Below are 17,331 nucleotides of genomic sequence, written 5' to 3'. Positions count from 1 at the left end.
AGGATGCTGGAGTCTGCTGCCTTGCAGAAACAAGCCTACACTATTGAATCCCAATCAAAGTCATCCTGGATGTCATCTGGAGGCAGAGAGCGCCGCATCGGGAAGGCTTGGGAAGGCATCATGTGCTGCTGGTTCATGGCTCCGTGATGACCTGGAGAGGAGGAGGCAGTGTCAGCAGTGAGCTGGGCAGGGAAGTCAGGAAGAGACCAACTAGCCCTAGAGCTTGTCTCCCATGTGCTAGGACGTAAGTACACTGCCTGGAATCCACCACAAATCCTCCAACAAAGTGGTTCTTCTGGTCCTTATTTTATAGTAAGGAGAATAGGATTAAAGAAGTTGAACAAAACTACAGGTATTACATGCAAGTAATCTAAATCCTAACCACTCAGGAGACAGAGGCAGGAGGATTGTGGATCATCAAGGCCAGTCTGGACTACTCATACTGACTCAAAAACAAACAAAAACCCCAAACCTAATATGTAACGCAGTCACCTGACTTTTAAAACCTTCATTTTATTAACCTGCAGTAAGGAAGGCTCAAGAGAAAGTGCTGACAACCATTTTGCTAGTCTCTGCTCTAATGTGTTTTCAATATAACATCAATCAAGAATGCTATCAGAGGACTGGAGTGACAGCTCAGCTGTTAAGGATACTGGTCAAGCCACCTGAAACCCACATGATGGCTTATAAGTCCAGGTCTAGAGGGTCTTATGCTTATTCCTGATCTCCTTTGGCAACAGTCACACTCAGAAAAAAATACCCATACACCTAAAAATTTTAAATAAATAAATAAATAAAACCCATTGGTATACCAATGAAGTTGGACTAGGTCATAACAGAATTTACTAATAGCAGTCCTTTTATTAGAATTTAAGCATATCCTTTGAAATGCTATAAAATATTTACTGTGTCGTTGTTATTTGTACTATAACAATAAAACTTCAAGCTACCTGCTAATTATTTTTCTCAAGAATCCTTTAACATGTTATGGTTTTCAGTATATTACAGTATATCAGAAATGGTGGTGTGTCTTTAACAAAAAGATCAATCCATCACTGTGTCAAGCAGGAGACAGGCAATCAGGCTTGAGCTCTAGCCACTGCATCATGGTACCTGCAAATCACTAGTGGGTGAAGAGGGGAGTGTAACAGCAGACACATTCCTTCCACTTCACCCAATGACACAGCACTGCATCCAGTCCCTTCCCCAGTGCCTGGCACATAGGTCTTTCCAGGTCTCATATGTCCTCACTGGAAAATAAATACTACTTACTGTCTTTTTCTTAGACAGATAAAATAAAGGGCAAGGTAAGTCATGGTTTAACGACTCATTAACCCAGGAGTTCTAGGTAGCTTCTCTCTCCTGACCTGATTCCTCCTCTAGGTGATCCTTAAGACTCATACCAGTTCCTACAGCATCCATTAGTCTCCTGGCTACTTACAACTTATCATATCTTTAGCCTGGAAATAAGTAGATTAGCTCTTTGAAACCAACAGAACAGAATTCTCAGAAGCTAATCAATACAGGCCCCCAAACGCTGCATTAAGTCTGTCAAAGTAAAAAATCCTCAAAGATACTCTGCAACCCAGGCCTTAAACAAAGTTCACACCCTCCCAAAGCAGCCTCAGTTACCGCAGAACACCCAAGCTTTTCAGTATTAAAACTCTAGGTCCCAAATATACTACACAGACATTACCTGCCATTGTAGTTCCTGGAGTGTTGAGCGCCTGTGGAATATGAGGATAACTAGGGGGTGGCATCACTGAGGGAGGGAGACTTTGCCTGGAATCTATGTACAAATTTCCTAATCAAGTTAAAAAACATGAAGAGAAAACATGTTACTACTATCATCAAAACAAAGCAAGCACTAGACTCTTAAATGGGATGGCTGTCTACATGAAGCCAAGGAGGTAAGGGAGGAACACGATTCCTTCTGAAAAGCAGCTGGGTTCTGGTACATGGTGCTATGCTAGGTGCTGAGCATACTGGCATAAGCTCATGGAAGGACATCTACAGTTACCACTGCATTACAGTTCAAATTATTTCTATATTCGTGACTTTGCTTGACCCTCCCACTACCCACACAGAAGGCCAGACCGGAAATCACCTCTTCTTTTTTTTACAGAAGTCAAAGGAAGCTCAAAAGGTGGGCTTGCCTAAGGGCACAGCTTTGGCACTGTCAGGACTTAGAATCTGGATGTCTCGGCTCAAAGGCTCCTGTGCTGCTGCCCATTTCTCTACTGCCCTGAACTATCCCTTGACTGTGAGTGAACTCATGTGAGTGAACTCAATTTTTAAGAAGACCATGTTCCCAGAATGCTAGCATATCACATAAATTGCACTTGAATGCAACCAATGAAACTAAAAAGTACCTACTATGTTTCCTAAGAAGGGAAGAAAACTGATCCCCACTATTAATAAGGTGCACATTGGATTTGGCCACTCCCAAGTTTTCACTAACCACAGGAAAGCTGGACCTGTGCCCAGCCAGACTGGAGATGGCCTCAGAGATGACCTAGCCCAACAAATCCCTCGACAGACATATAGGGAAAAAACAGGAGAAACTTGACCGGAGCAAGAGCTGACTCTAAGGACTTCAAGTCCAAGGTCATTAGCTCCATGGTAAGTTGCTGAAATTTTATCACACTTTTATTTTCACGGGAGGGGTTTGGGGTGGAGGACAGGGGGATGATACATCACAATTTCTCATTTTTCCATGCCCTCATCACAGAGCCTGCATAACGACAACTTGCCATTCATTATGTGGGTTCTTCAAATGGACCTCAAACTTTTAATTTTAACATCCTTAAAAGATGTAACATTTCGATTTTCACTATAAATCAACAAATTTAAAGTGAAATAATTTTATAACTTTTTTTAAAAAAAAGTCTCTTTTAGAGACTTTCCGTAAATTATTTGCCATCACTCATTTCTTAAAAACAACACAATGTAGATGAATGTCACCCTGAGTGACACATCACACTGACTATCACACTGACTGTGACAGTGAGCTCATGGAAGTACATTAGGCCCATACCTGCCCCAATGTGTTGGGAAGGCTTTGCTGGGTGCATGGCACCGTGACAGACGTTCTGCTGAACATTACTCTGCGAGTGGATAAGGCCAGTCTGTGTGAAGAACTGATTAAGAGAGGAACAGAGATCAGCGAACTGAACCTGATCTAATGACCAGTTCTTGAGATCCGCCTGCCTCATACTCTCCATCAGACCTACAAGGAAAGCATGTGAAACACAGTGAGCATGACTAATACTGCAAGACAAATGACAGTACAAGCCTTCTCAACCCTCAAAGTCTCCAATCACTCACGTCAGATATGGTGTACTCAGACCTGAATTCAACCCCTCAAACCCATATGTTACAAAAGGAGGCTATTTTGGTGTTTGCGGGGAAGTCCTAGATCTCTAGGACTCACTGGCCAGCCAGCCTAGGCTACTTGGTAAGTTCCAGGCTAGTACAGGACCCTGTCTCAAAAGAGGGGGCAGAGCTATATATATGATGGTCTGAATTTGGATCCCCATTACCTCACTAAATGCCAAGAATGTGGCAAGTGCCTGTAACCCAAATACTGATAAAGTGAGGGTGGAGGCAGGAGAGAGAATACAAACAAGAGATGGAAAAACATGAAGGACACAACACACAAGGAGGATCACCAGAGGCCATCCATTCGAAGTCAAAACAGTGGGCATCAGGGTAAGTAAGAGACTGTCTCAAAAATAAGGTGGAGAAACCACAGAGGAACAGAGCTCAACCCCTGGCCTGAACATGTGTAAGCATATTCACATATAGCACACAAAACATAAATTAGGCAGAGATGGCTCAGCTGGTAAAAGTGCTTGTGCAAACTTGATGACCTGAATTCAAACCTTAAGAGTCCATAGTAAAAGGACATAACGGAGTCCTTTCAACTGTTCACATGTACATGCATGCATGTGTCAGCAATCTTCATATGCATACCAGACACATACAGTAATAAATAGAAAAAAATCTTAAAAGTAAAAGGTGGACAGCAACTAGGAACAACACTTGTGATTGTCCAATGGCCTCAAAATGTAACTGTATATACAAACACACAAGGGGCAAGGCAAGGATACAGACTATGCAAAACCTGATTCTTTAAAAATGGCCAATATTCCAGCAAAATTCTTTTATGTAATGTTTTCCTATATCAACTGCCCAATTTATTAGAAATTCTTATGTGTCCTTTAAGAACACTACTATTGGGGTGGAGAGATGGCTCAGTGGTTAAGAGCACTTACTGCTCTTCCAAAGGTCCTGAGTTCAATTCCCAGAAACCACAAAGTGTCTCACAACCATTTGTAATGGGATTAGATGCCCTCTTCTGTTATGTCTGAAGACAACTACAGTGTACTTACATACATAAATAAATAGATCTTTATTTAAAAAAAAAAAAAAAACTACTACCATTGCAAATGCCATGCCTTTAAATAAAAGATGCTTCTTACTCTCTCCTTTCTTTGGAAGGGAGTGGTGGGGGGCAGAACCTTGTTATGTATCTCTGGCTGGAGGAATATTTACTATCTAGTCAATAGCTGCCTCACTCTTGGCAATCCTTCAATCTCAAGCTTACCAAGAGCTAGGAGAGCAGGTGCCTACCAGCACACCTGGCAAGAGATACTGATTTGAACTATAAAGAAAAAAGTTCCAGGAAAAGCATTCAAGATTAATTGGTTCTCTGTGAAAGGAACCAATCCTTACCTTGGAACTGTGAAAGGTCTACGTCTGACCAGTTAACACTACTGGCAATTCGACAGCTTTCCTTCAGCATATCGAGTGTTGCATACCAATCACTTGAAACACCTAAGAAGTAATGTTGACAATACTGTTAACTCTAGGGTTAGGGTTACAGGTGTCAAAAAGTCAGGTCACGCATCCCAAGTTCTGCCACCCCCTGGCAAGTGTAATCTTATGTAAACTGCTTTTCCTATCTATACAATGTGCTAAGTTTTACTTGATTTGGAATAATAACAATGTATCTGGGTTGTCTAATACACAATGGTAGAAAAATGTTTCATCCTACCTAACGCACATGGGCTGTATAATTCACAGGAATGATTTATTATCAGAGCCACTGTAATTACTTCTTACTCCCTAGGGATGCCTTTTCTCTGTGTGGTGCCACTGGCAAAGAAGCCTAACCAAGGTGCATCACCAACTGTTTCAATTCCAACTGGACTTTCTTTTCCCTGGCACCAGACTTCTATTTCCTCAAAACCACCCAATCTGTCTGTCTGTTCATTAACCGTTCCCTCAGAACGTACAAAGAACAGGCTTAAGTTTCTGAAGACTATACTGATATAGACAAGGCATACAATATCATCTGCTTTGTCCCTGAAAGTTTTAGTTCTAGTTTACAACATACTTTTTTTCCCCCTGAGACAGGGTTTCTCTGTGTAGCCGTGGCTGTCCTGGAACTCACTCTGCAGACCAGGCTGGCCTCGAACTCAGAAATCCACCTGCCACCTGCCTCTGCCTCCCAAGTGCTGGGATTAAAGGCGTGCACCACAACTGCCTGGCAGTTTACAAGTTTCTTAAGTATCTAAAAATGTATCTAAAAATAACTGCAAAATGTTTAGAAAATATTCTATTACGGCAGGAAAACTTCAATTCTATTATAGAATCTACTTATAAGTATTACTAGGAAAACAAAACCAACCACTAAAGCCAAACAAAAACGTAAAAAAGTATTTTTCTGATTTTTAAAATACTCATTCAATTTTTTTTTTCTTTTACTAAAATAAAAGTTAAATCAAGGTTTGAGACCAGCTCAAACCACCTGCTGAGAAACTCCCCACCAAAAAACAAAACCAACCAACCAAAACCCAAAAGCAAGTATTTTACTCAAAGTCACAGAGCCATACTGAGGATTCAAATGCAATCCTTTATGGTGTACACGTAACTTGCACTATTTCTTCTATATTCACATAGTGAGTTTTCAAGTCTGCATTTCATTCCTTCATATCACTAGTGCCAGGGCAATAGGAAAATTTAACTAAAACTGTAAGGAAGGCTGAGTTTGCCTATGTCTCTAATACATTTTAATCAAGGAAATCTTCAGGTCACCCAAGGAGTGAATGAAATATAGTAAGAAAAGATTAAACAAGTAAAAAGGGTTTCAGCAGTAAATACTACAGGAGGCCTGAATAATAAAGGGCAGATCTAATTCACAGCTATTCAAACAAAAGCACTGGAAACTTACCAGAATTACAGGATACCTGTTGAGGGGGTGGTGGTGGCTGATGTGCTAATGTCTGATGCTGATGGTTTGGATGGTGTTGTATGTGCTGATGTGGAGGGGGGTGCTGGGAGTGAGGCGGCTGTAGCTGGCTGTGTTGCTGTGGGTGTGATGCTGGGTGCTGGGGACGCGGTGGGTGCTGTGGTAAACCATGCGGTCTATGGGGGGTGTGTGGAGAGGGCTGGGGGTGCATCTGGGGATGGGACAGCGAGACCTGTGCAACCGAATTACTACCTGTGGCATTGAGGCCACTGTGATTGTTGGGCAGGCTGCTTTGGTTGCTGTGTGGGTGAGAGGTCACTGTACTGCTAGGAGAGTGTTGATAAGAACATGAAGTATGGGACTGTTGGGAAGATTCCGAAGGGATGCTCATTAAACCTGAAAACAGAGTAAGAGCATTTACGGTCAGATTTCATTCTGTCTTAGGACATTTGCACAGCAGTGTTATTTACAGAGCAAGGCATATGTAAGAAATCCACATTCACATACACACATGCAAAATTTTTTAAAGGCGTCATAAACAAATCACAAACTTGGTGCTATTAAACTCCAGTGGCTATCTCACTGTGAATGTTAGTCAGAACAAAAACAAAGCCCGTGTATTCTTGTGGTGTTACCTCTGCAAATAAAACATCCCATGTGCCACAGATGTGGTGTGAGCATTCTTCAGCACAATGCTCCAGAATACCCTCATAATCAAGTAACCTCTGCATGTAGGCTGAAATTAATGTTTTTCCTTTGCCACAACATAAATATACACAGCTCTGTAAGCCAAAAGCAGCATAATATAATCCCTCCTAAACCTCATCATAACTTTCTAAAATTTGCAGGTCTAAGAGATGGTCTGTGAAATTAAAACACTCATGTTATCAATAAAGGACATTAAAAAGAAGCTCACCTTGTTGACTAAGTGACTGCTCAAAAACTGACTTATAAAGACTCCGAAATGAGGCACTGAGATCTTCAAAATTGTATTCTGTGAAAAGTAGTTGTTTCTCTCGTTCTGGAAGGTTGTACTGTGGCTGCTGCTGAGGTGGTAATGACTGAGAGACTGGTTCTGGATGGTTAGTGACCTAATAAAAGAAAACAACCAATATAATAGCTCAATATAAGTGCCAGCTCTGGAATCCAAGTTAATAACCTCAGCCTGTGGGTTTTCCACTCTCTAGCCAGACACACCCTTTAAGTGTCACGGAAGGGGCCGGGGGGGTGGGGGTGCAGGGAGATCACTGGCAGAAGCTTGAGGAACCACAGCAATCCAATCCAGCCTCCACATGCATAAGAGAAACAATGACTCAAGTGAGATAAGACTGGAATTCTCTCCATCCCTTCATCATGATTTCTGTAGACTGCACTATACTCTAGAGCTACCTACACTGCTTTCATTTATTTGTAGCATCTTTATATAAGTTCAAATGCCATCACCAGATATATGACACTGCCCAAAACAGCATTATTCATTTTTGGAGGAAAGGTGTTGGCTGAAGGGAACAAGACTTAATGCCAACTTCTGCCCCATAAAGGAAACAACACAATGACTCCAAATCTGTACAGCAAAGGAGATCCTGAACAAAAAGGAACAGACAGGAGCCTTGAGTTATGCAGGTTGCACAGAAATAAAACCAGCCCCTCAAAAAATAAGAAGCACCACACTCGTGTAGGTTAAGTTTAAAAAGGCATGTTTGTGCTCTGCTTGGGTTGAGTTAGCTGCCTGTACACCGTGACACATATGTGATCTTGTGGACTGAAGTTTGGATCCCTAGAACCATAGCAGAAGTGAACGCAGGCAGGGGCAAGCATCTGGAATCCCAGCAGGTCAAAGGCAAGATGGAGAATGCTGGGAAGCTCAAAGGTCAGCTAGTCTGGCATATGCAGCTGAGAGCATGAATTATCTTTTATGTTTGAAGACAGCACAACCTAAAATGACATTTATTTTTAAAGACCATGTATCTTTTATTTTTGTTTTTTTGAAGTGCTAGAAATAGAACCCAAGGCCCTGCATATGTCAGGCAAATGCATCTACAGTATTCTATCAACTGTATTTTTGAAAGATTTTATCAAAGAATGATAAACTACCATTTGGTTAGTGTTCTGTAAGTTAAGGTCTATATACTCACTGAAAATTAGTTATTCAAAATGATGCTCATAAGATATTTGCAATACCAAGAAATATATTTTTGCTTATGTTTTTTTCAAATACCAGTTTCAGGGGACCTGAAGGCTATCACATGCACACCCACAGACACATATGTGTACGAAATACTCTTACATGTAAGATAAAAATAAATTTTAAAAAAAATTTTTTATGAAGGGGTATGGTTCCACCAGTTCCATGCTGATGACTTTATACACCACCACACAAATCATGAAGGAAAAGCTCGATGGCAGGATGTTGCTGGCATACTTGTGTTAATTCCCAAACATATGATGAGTAGTGGGTTTCATCTGCCCTCTTATTTGTGAGGCAACTGTAGGGCAGCTTCTCATCCATCTCCTTGGTTCAGTGAGGCATGCTCTTTCTGTCTTATTCCCCAAATGGCTATTACTGAGTGTCATAAAACTGCTCAGCTGCCATATAAAATCTATTTCTCCACTATAGCAAACCATAATTCATGTAGCCTGTCACATGGATATCTGGTTGATAGTGCCATGTGAGATTCAGGGAATTGGCACCATTCTGATTTGGTTTATACTGCACAGTATTATCTATTCAGAATTACATACTTTTAAGTTTTATGTAGATTTAAAAATTAGTCTATGTAAGTAATAAAACTGCTTAATCACATATAAACTATCCTCTTGGGCTACGGACTTGTGACAAGCAGCACTGTCTACTGTTGCTTCAGAACTATTTGATTGACACAGCTGTTTGTGGGGATTTTTTTGTTGTTTGTTTGTTTTTGTAAACCCCACTCCACAAAACAACCAGGTTTTAGAGACAGGGTTTCTCTGTGTAGCTCTGACTGTCCTCATTCTGCAGATCAGGCTGGCTTCAAACTCACAGAGATTGGCCTGCCTCTGCCTCTGCCTCTAGAGTGTTGGGACTAAAGGCTTCCCTCCTGGCGACGACACTGCTGTTAAGTGAAAACAGCCATCTATAAGTTTAATTGAACACTCTGAAATAGAGCAAGCATGTTAGCTCTTTTGTCCTCTAGTTTAAGGAAATGTTCTGTCACCCCCCAAGTCCCCTCTTAGAGCCAGGGTTTCAGGTATCCCAGCCTGAATCTAAGCTGACCTTTCAACTTCTGATCTTCTTGACTCCACATCTCAAGTACTGGGATTACATAGTTGTCCCACCTGGTGAACTTAAGGCTCCATGTATGCAACATAAGCAGTCTATAGACTGAGCTATCTTCTCAGACCAAATAAAGGCTTAATGTTTACTCTTATCTTATGATATTAAGTCCTATTCTTTGGTATCAAGACACTTTACACTTAGGCAACTAAAAATCATTAAATATTTGCTTACTTTACTTTATTCTTTTTATATAATAATCTTTAATCACATAAGTACAATAGGCTCTACACATCTGTGGGTTCCGTGTCTGTGGATTCAACCAAACAGATAACAAATATTTTGGGAAAAAACCTTTGGTATTAAACTGATAACAGTTTTTCTTTTCTACTATTCTCTAAATTACGGTGTAACTTAGTGTATAATGCACATCACATGTACATTATATTAGGTATCTAAGTCACAGACATAAGTCAAGAGGCCATGGGCAAGTACTACACTGTTATATATCAGGGACGTGAATGTTGTGCTAGGCAGGTTCATGTCACTGTGACACAAGCCAAAGCCATCTGAGAAGCGGGAACCTCAACTGAGAAGATGCCTCCATTACACTGCTCTGTGGATTAAGTTTGTGGGACCTTTTTTTTTTTTTTTTAAATTAATGATCACAGTGAAAGGGCTCGGCCTGTTGTAGACAGCATTGCCCTGGCTAGTGGTCCTGGGTGCTATAAGAAAGCAGGCTAAGCCGGGCAGTGGTGGCACACGCCTTTAATCCCAACACTTGGGAGGCAGAGGCAGGTGGATTTCTGAGTTCGAGGCCAGCCTGGTCTATAGAGTGAGTTCCAGGACAGCCAGGGCTATAAAGAGAAACCCTGTCTCAAAAAACCAAAACCAAACAAACAAACAAACAAACAAAAACCAAAACAAAAACCAAAAAAAGGGAGAGAAAAAAAAAAAAAGCAAGTAGGCTGAGCAAGTCAGTGAGAGTAAGTCAGTAAGCGATAGTCCTCAGTGGACTCTGAATCAGTTTAGCACCCAGGTTTCTGCTGTGACCTCCTATAGTGGACTGTATGCTTTAAAAAAAAAAAAAATCTTCTGGGGCTGGAGAGATGGCTCAGTGGTTAAGAACACTGACTGCTCTTCCAGAGGTCCTGAGTTCAATTCCCAACAACCACCATTCCCAGCATACAGATGCTCACAACCACCTGTAATGGGATCTGATGCCCTCCTCTGGTGTGTCTGAAGAGAGCAACAGGGTACCTATAATCAATCAATCAATCAATAAATTAATTAATTAATTAAATCCCCCCAAGTTGGTTTTGGTCATGATATCGCAGCAACAGAGCAAGAATTCTCTGATTTTCATATCCATGAGTGAAGAAGAGAGACCCTGTCCTATATATTTTTTCCTAGTTTTTGTCCCTAGAATATGGAGAGATCAATATTACACTAATAAACAATGTGTTGTGCCACTCTTGGCTCAGTCCTCTTAACTAGCTCCTCTAAAAAGAGGACTGGTCATCCCCTCAGTCATCTGCTAAGAGGTAACAGATGAGCACAAGAATAGGAATATTCACACACAAGCCCCTTCATGACAAGACTTTGTTTTCCAGACTGAATAAAAAAATATGTCTGCTTTATGAGCTCAATGCATTAACTGAGTGAGAAATACACATTTCATCTTTTCCTTATTCTATTTGTATGTCTGGGCATGCATGTGCCATGACACACATGTGGAGGCCAGAAGATAACTTGCAACAGTCAGTTCTTCCCCTGAACCATATGGATCATGAGGATGGAATCCACAGGGCCACTTCAATAGCCCGCATTTTTTAAATAGGCATTTCAAGTATGTTTGGTTAAATTTTTGTACTAAATGAATATTCAACAAAGAAATGAACTTCATGGGAACTTACCGGTGTATAGCTATGTACACTTCCAACACTGTTCAAATTAACAGAGGCCAAACTCTGGTCTGAAAGACTGTTGTTAAGGCTGCTTCGAGGGCTATCACTTCCATCCTGGTCAGTGTTGTACAATGTTACCTGGAATGAAAAGTACAGCACACCCTCAGTGCACAGTTCTGTAATCAGGGCTGTAGAGCAGCACCACACACCACAACTGAGCTGTTGGCAAGACACAAACACCGGTGCCCTTTCCTTCCATTTTTTTTCACCAAATCTATGTTCAAATGTTAATCGTTCACCAGGAAACAATTTTCTTACTGCTCCCAATCTAAAATACATGCTTATCTAGAACATAAACTAAATTTAGTGGGTATAATTAGTAGTAAACATTTAATATCAGAAGGTTAAAAAAAAATCTATCACCAGGCAGTGGTGGTGCACACCTTTAATCCCAGCACTTGGGAGGCAGAGGCAGGCGGATTTTTGAATTCAAGGCCAGCCTGGTCTACAGAGTGAGTTCCAGGACAGCCAAGACTATACAGAGAAACCCTGTCTTGAAAAAACAACAACAACAACAAAATCTATGTGGTGGGTCAAGGCATGCTAAAGAAGTGTGCTTCCTTAAAAAGTTCATAGGCACCAGCGTCTCTGATACTAAAAATACATACTCATAAAACCAAGGTTATATATGATCTAATTTTTTTAAATTGGCATTATCTGGCCTATTGAAAATTATCACAAAATTTAACTGATTAATTCATGTAAAATAACCATTAATCCAATTACACATTAACATTATACAGTAAACAAGTAAAATGAAAGAACCATGTTCTACATTTTTGTAAATTCTTGAGGTCCTTCTCTGCATTTGTTTTTGTTGTTTCCAAATATTTAAACCATTAATATTTAACTGAGGCTATTACTTTATGTCTCACAGGCTTTGAAGTCACTCATATTTCATCGATTGAAAGTATTTTCTAATTTATATCACATATCTTTGATCCACGGGTTTAACTCAGAAGCACACTGCTTAACTTCTAATCCTAATTCCATTCTATGGGAAATACAATTTGTATGTTATAACATGACTTCCAAATACTGATTTTGGTAATTACTCCATGGGTATTCAAAACTATATTATACAATTGGTGGATATATACTGTACATAATTTAGATTTCCTAATTTGGGTTCAAATTTTCCACAACTCTAATGGAATTTTTTTACTTGTTATCATGATCTTGATATTCTTGTTCTGAGTTTATCACATGCTAAACTCTAGCACTAGATGAACAAATCTAGAACAAATGATGATTTGTTCATTTTTTTCTTTCAATCCTGTCCACTTGAGGGTATGCTATTAGATGTATACAAAAATTGTCACTTTATAATCAATACAAATACCCCCTTATAAAATACAACTTTTCACTTAGGACGAATCATAAGTAACTGCAGAGTTGGATCTTTCCTCCAACCAGTCTAAAACTCTTACCTGTAAGTCAAGTATTGCTTGTATTCACATTTCATGCTAACCCTGGCCTAACTAGATTTAAAACTATCTGTTTCCTTTCCCTCTTTGTTTCTTCCCTTCATACTTTTTCATACTATGTTTCCTATTACACTGGTATACTGCTTTATTTATTTTTTAAAATAACTTGGAGCAGTGGTGGTTTGTTCATAAGGCATGGAACTTTGATCAGTAATTTGTGGAAAATTATGGCTCCAGATGATTTCTAAATAGAATTTAGCTGTCTTTTAACAAAAATATTTACCCACCACTTTACAAATAGTTGCGGCTAGTCTATAATGGTCTGTCCTTACTCAGGACAAATGCTCCGAAATATAACTTGGCAGCCTGCAGTATTCACCACAGCTCTTACTGAAGACTGTGAAGTGCAATTTTTGTCCCTTGTCTGGAAAGACTGCTAGATTCCGGCCAGTGGTGAGTCCATTTTCTTTATATCTGAGACCAAGCTCACAGAATTAGAACTTCGCAAATGCTTAAAAGTGGATTTTGCTTATATAAACTTCAACTTCTGGTATTCCTCAGGATCTTTTCTCCTAAGTATTCATTCATTTCATAGTTCCCTCCCTCTAACCAGAGGGAGCTCTCACACATGCCTGTCTCAGGTTCCTGTTCTGTGACCCTGTCAGGGTCTATCAAGTAGGAAATGTCCCAAAGGAAAAATTTATTTCCCCATGCATTTGCCTGGTCCCTTAATGACTAGTCGTTTCTGTCTCCATTTCCTCCTCCTTCTTTGGCCCCTTACGTAGATGTGCTAGTATGTTTATGCAGGTTGGGTAGGGGGAAAAGGTAGAATGGTTTGTCTGGTATTAGTTATCTGAAAATAAGATCAAAAACCTGCAGCTCCTTGAACATCATATGATTTGGTCAGAAGATCCTAACATTATTTCTTCCTGGAGATTCAACTGTTCATGCCGAGGTCCTCAGCATCTTAAACTACTGCAAAGTCTGTATTAGAGATTTCTGGTTTCAAACTATAAACATTTCATCAGAAAAATTTCAGTTTAGATTCCCATCATTAGAGATGCTATTTAGATATCTAGGCCTTATTCAAGATAGAATAACAGAACTGTTAGGACTTCACCAAACTCCATGAGCACTAGGAAGCACACAAACACTCTCCTCCCCTAAGGATAGTGATCATTCCTCAGATTGCTATGTGGGAAGGAAAATTATTATACTTCTACTGCCAGTGTCCTTTCAAAACTGAAATCTGCTTACATCACAAATTCTTGACAATCTTTACCTTCCCACAAACAGATCCCATAGGTGCAATGATGTGTACTTTTGTATTTACATATGTGCATGAAAAAAAAAAAGGAAGTAGAAAAAGCACAAAGTGGGGACGGGCTACAAACAGAAGGCAGAGATTACAGGGACAAGGTGAAACAGGAGTGAAGACTGAGCACACATAACACAGATGCAGTTTCAAGACCTCTGTGCTCCACAGGAAAGGCCACCTCAGGAAGCTCCTGGAGCACACTAGACTTCCGACACAGAACTCCCTTGCATTTGCATACCACTGTATATTTAACCACCACCATCTCCAAAAATACAGCAGACTACCAAATATGATTTCTGGGTGCATTCCTAGACTTGAATATTACAAAACAGGTCGAGCACCATTACAATGAATTCTAATACATTGCTAGAATTATGGAGATTGTTTGTTTTATTGGATTCTGCTGACTACTGTGATGATTACTGCTGTCAACTTGACAGGATCTAGAATCACCCATGATTAAATTAACTGATCCTTCCTTGGGTGGAGACCCTGGACTACATAAAATGAAGAACTCAAACTAAGCACTGACCCTCATTGCTGTACTGAAACCCTGACTTACCTGTCATGGATGAACTCTTGAACTGTGAGCCAGGATGAGCCCTTTCTCCCTCAAGCTGTTTGTCAGAGTACTTTATAAAATCAGCAAGCAAAGAAACTAAGAAAGAGTCTATAAAATTTAACAACTCTTTTCTTCAACTACATAGTTAAAAGCTAATCGAATTTCAAAATGAATTGATAAATAAAAATATTAGCTCAGAAATTCTATCAACAGGAACTGGCCAGGTCAAAAATTTAAATTAGCACGTAACTTCTCAGTAAGCATGTTCCAATTCTCTCCAACAAATATTTTCTTCTGTTTTAATTTACTGTTATCATTATTATGAGGTGGTGGGGAGGACACTACTAGGGATTGCATCCAAGGCTTACTTTTACATGCTAGGGAAATATTGAGCTACATATATTTAGCTCTTAAAACAGTTTTTATTACATTCAGTTTTTATTACATTTAGTTATTTATTTTGTGGAAGAGGGTCAATCAGGTGAGCACATGGAGGTCAGAAGACAACTTGAAGGAATCTGTTTTCTCCTTTCACTATGTGGGTCTCACCTTAAGAACCGAACTCTTAAGTGCTCAGGCTTAGCAGCAAGCACTTCTATCTACTGAGCTATCTTGCCAGTCTATACATTTTTGGAAGACAAGGTATCACTAAGTTGTCCAGGCTGGCCTTTACCTCATTCTGATGCCCACACAGACACTGAAATTGTGATCCTTCTGCCTAACTTCCTTTGTAGCTGTAATGATAGGACAGCTCCCACCAGAACTGCCATTTGTGCATACACTTCAAAACATTCTAGATTCAAGTCTCAAGCTGCTACATATAGATTGAGCAAATTTATATCATCTTTAAACTTCACCATACATAGCAATTGTCATTACTAAGGACATTTAAAAATGTTTAAAAAGTGGAATTACTTTGTTAGTCACAGTGTTGATTGCCAGAGTTGGAGAGGCACTTCCCGAAATAATACACTCCATTCCCAAAGAATCTGAATCTATGCTATATGGAGTTGAGGCCTAAAATACAAGAACAAAATACACAATTATTAGCTCGTATATCCAACAATTTGACACAGTTTGAAGGGATTTTATCAAATTCTCCAATATCCAGTTTTGTGGGTTTTTTCAAATTAGAAAATTAGTAGCTATTTAAAATCCCTTCTGCATTCTTACTATATTCTGGCCTGATACTGACCTAATCTTACCAAGTCTGCTGGTACTCCCTTACTGCACCTCAGTGAGTCTCATGATAGGGTGGAGCTGGCTCCTAACAACTTCCTCACTTCTCCTTTTCAGCAACAGTTATCTACCCATAGCTACACGCTAAGGACCACCTCTCCCAGACTTATCTGCAGCTAGCTTGGCCATGTGACTGTGCCATGGTCAATGGAGTGTTGAGTAATACATATAACTTCTGCAGCATTTCTTTGAAAGGAGCTTGTTTGCCTATAATTTCTCCCTCACATTGTATACTGAAATATACATATAGTGGGAATAGTCTTGTTTAGCCTGAAAGCTGAGTTAGGCAATTTTTTAAAAGATTTATTCATTTATTGTATGTGAATATACTGTAGCTGTCTTCAGGCACTCTAGAAGAAGGTGTCAGATCTCATTACAGATGGTTGTGAGCTACCACGTGGTTGCTGGGATTTGAACTCAGGACCTTCAGAAGAGCAGTCAGTGCTCTTAACTGCTGAGACATCTCTTCAGCCCCGAATTAGACAATTATTGGGAAACCCTGGAAAAAAGATTAGAAAAAGTCTGGACACCTAAATCCCTCTGACTTCATCTATACCTGTCTCTACCTGAGAAATAGGTATGCCTCATTTATGCCTCTGTTATATTATTGTTACTGCTTAGATAGAAAAGTGACAAAACAGTATCTTAAATAGTACATCCTATGCACTGTTATAAACATGAGTTTCTAAAACAATTCACAAATGTTGCCTGAATTTAAAAAGTGTGCATCTCAAAAAAAATGTATCCTCAGTGTTAAAAATGTAAGAAAGGCAAATATGAATAACTTGTGACTATGTTATCAATTCTCTAACAAGAAATCTCACCCTCACAAGCCACAACTGAGCACAGATTCTTAAAAGCTCACACTTGGAGCTACCGGCACCATTTAATAACAGTAACTATGAGATTGCATGAGGCCCAAGACGCTGGAGTCATCTATCCTACTCCCAAAGCAACATGAAACCCTAAGGGAAAAAAAAAATCCACAGATGCCCATCTAAGATTCAAATGTTGTAATGAATTATTAATATGCTCATGAAATAAAGAACATTTTAACAAAATAAGAAAAAGCTCAGCAAAGAGATTAAAAACATGAAAGAAAAATAAATCAGTGGGGTGAGGTTTATATAAGAATGAAAAAGAAAGAGGAAAACTTTTGTAGTAGGTTCTCAGGATTTTTTGGATTTCCTCAGTGTCTGTTATGGCTCCTTTATCATTTCTGATCTTGTTAATTAGGAAATTATCTCTGTGCCCTCTAGTTAGTCTGGCTAACGGTTTATCTATTTTGTTGACTTTCTCAAAGAACCAG

General features: G+C 39.7%; 1 protein-coding gene across 5 annotated transcripts in view; it reads right to left on the bottom strand.

The window, feature by feature from the left end:
• Foxj3 (forkhead box J3) overlaps positions 1–17,331 on the bottom strand; it is a 91,049-nt gene that overhangs the window by 914 nt on the left and 72,804 nt on the right. For 3 of the 5 annotated variants that reach the window (XM_031378475.1, XM_031378478.1, XM_031378477.1), the window contains exons 6-13: positions 15,699–15,800; positions 11,426–11,554; positions 7,173–7,347; positions 6,239–6,652; positions 4,738–4,839; positions 3,038–3,229; positions 1,697–1,804; positions 36–151 (exon numbers count right to left, since the gene is read on the bottom strand). In XM_031378475.1, coding sequence (XP_031234335.1) covers positions 36–151; positions 1,697–1,804; positions 3,038–3,229; positions 4,738–4,839; positions 6,239–6,652; positions 7,173–7,347; positions 11,426–11,554; positions 15,699–15,800 — 1,338 coding nt within the window. Of the gene's footprint in view, positions 1–6; positions 152–1,696; positions 1,805–3,037; positions 3,230–4,737; positions 4,840–6,238; positions 6,653–7,172; positions 7,348–11,425; positions 11,555–15,698; positions 15,801–17,331 lie in introns of those variants that run through there. The other 2 variants (XM_031378476.1, XM_031378479.1) reach the window with 2 other exon arrangements.

The sequence above is a fragment of the Mastomys coucha genome, unplaced genomic scaffold, assembly GCF_008632895.1.
Source record: "Mastomys coucha isolate ucsf_1 unplaced genomic scaffold, UCSF_Mcou_1 pScaffold18, whole genome shotgun sequence".
Classification (NCBI taxonomy): Eukaryota; Metazoa; Chordata; class Mammalia; order Rodentia; family Muridae; genus Mastomys; species Mastomys coucha.
Note: the sequence above shows the minus strand (reverse complement) of the source record. Positions and strands in the feature narration are given on the sequence as shown.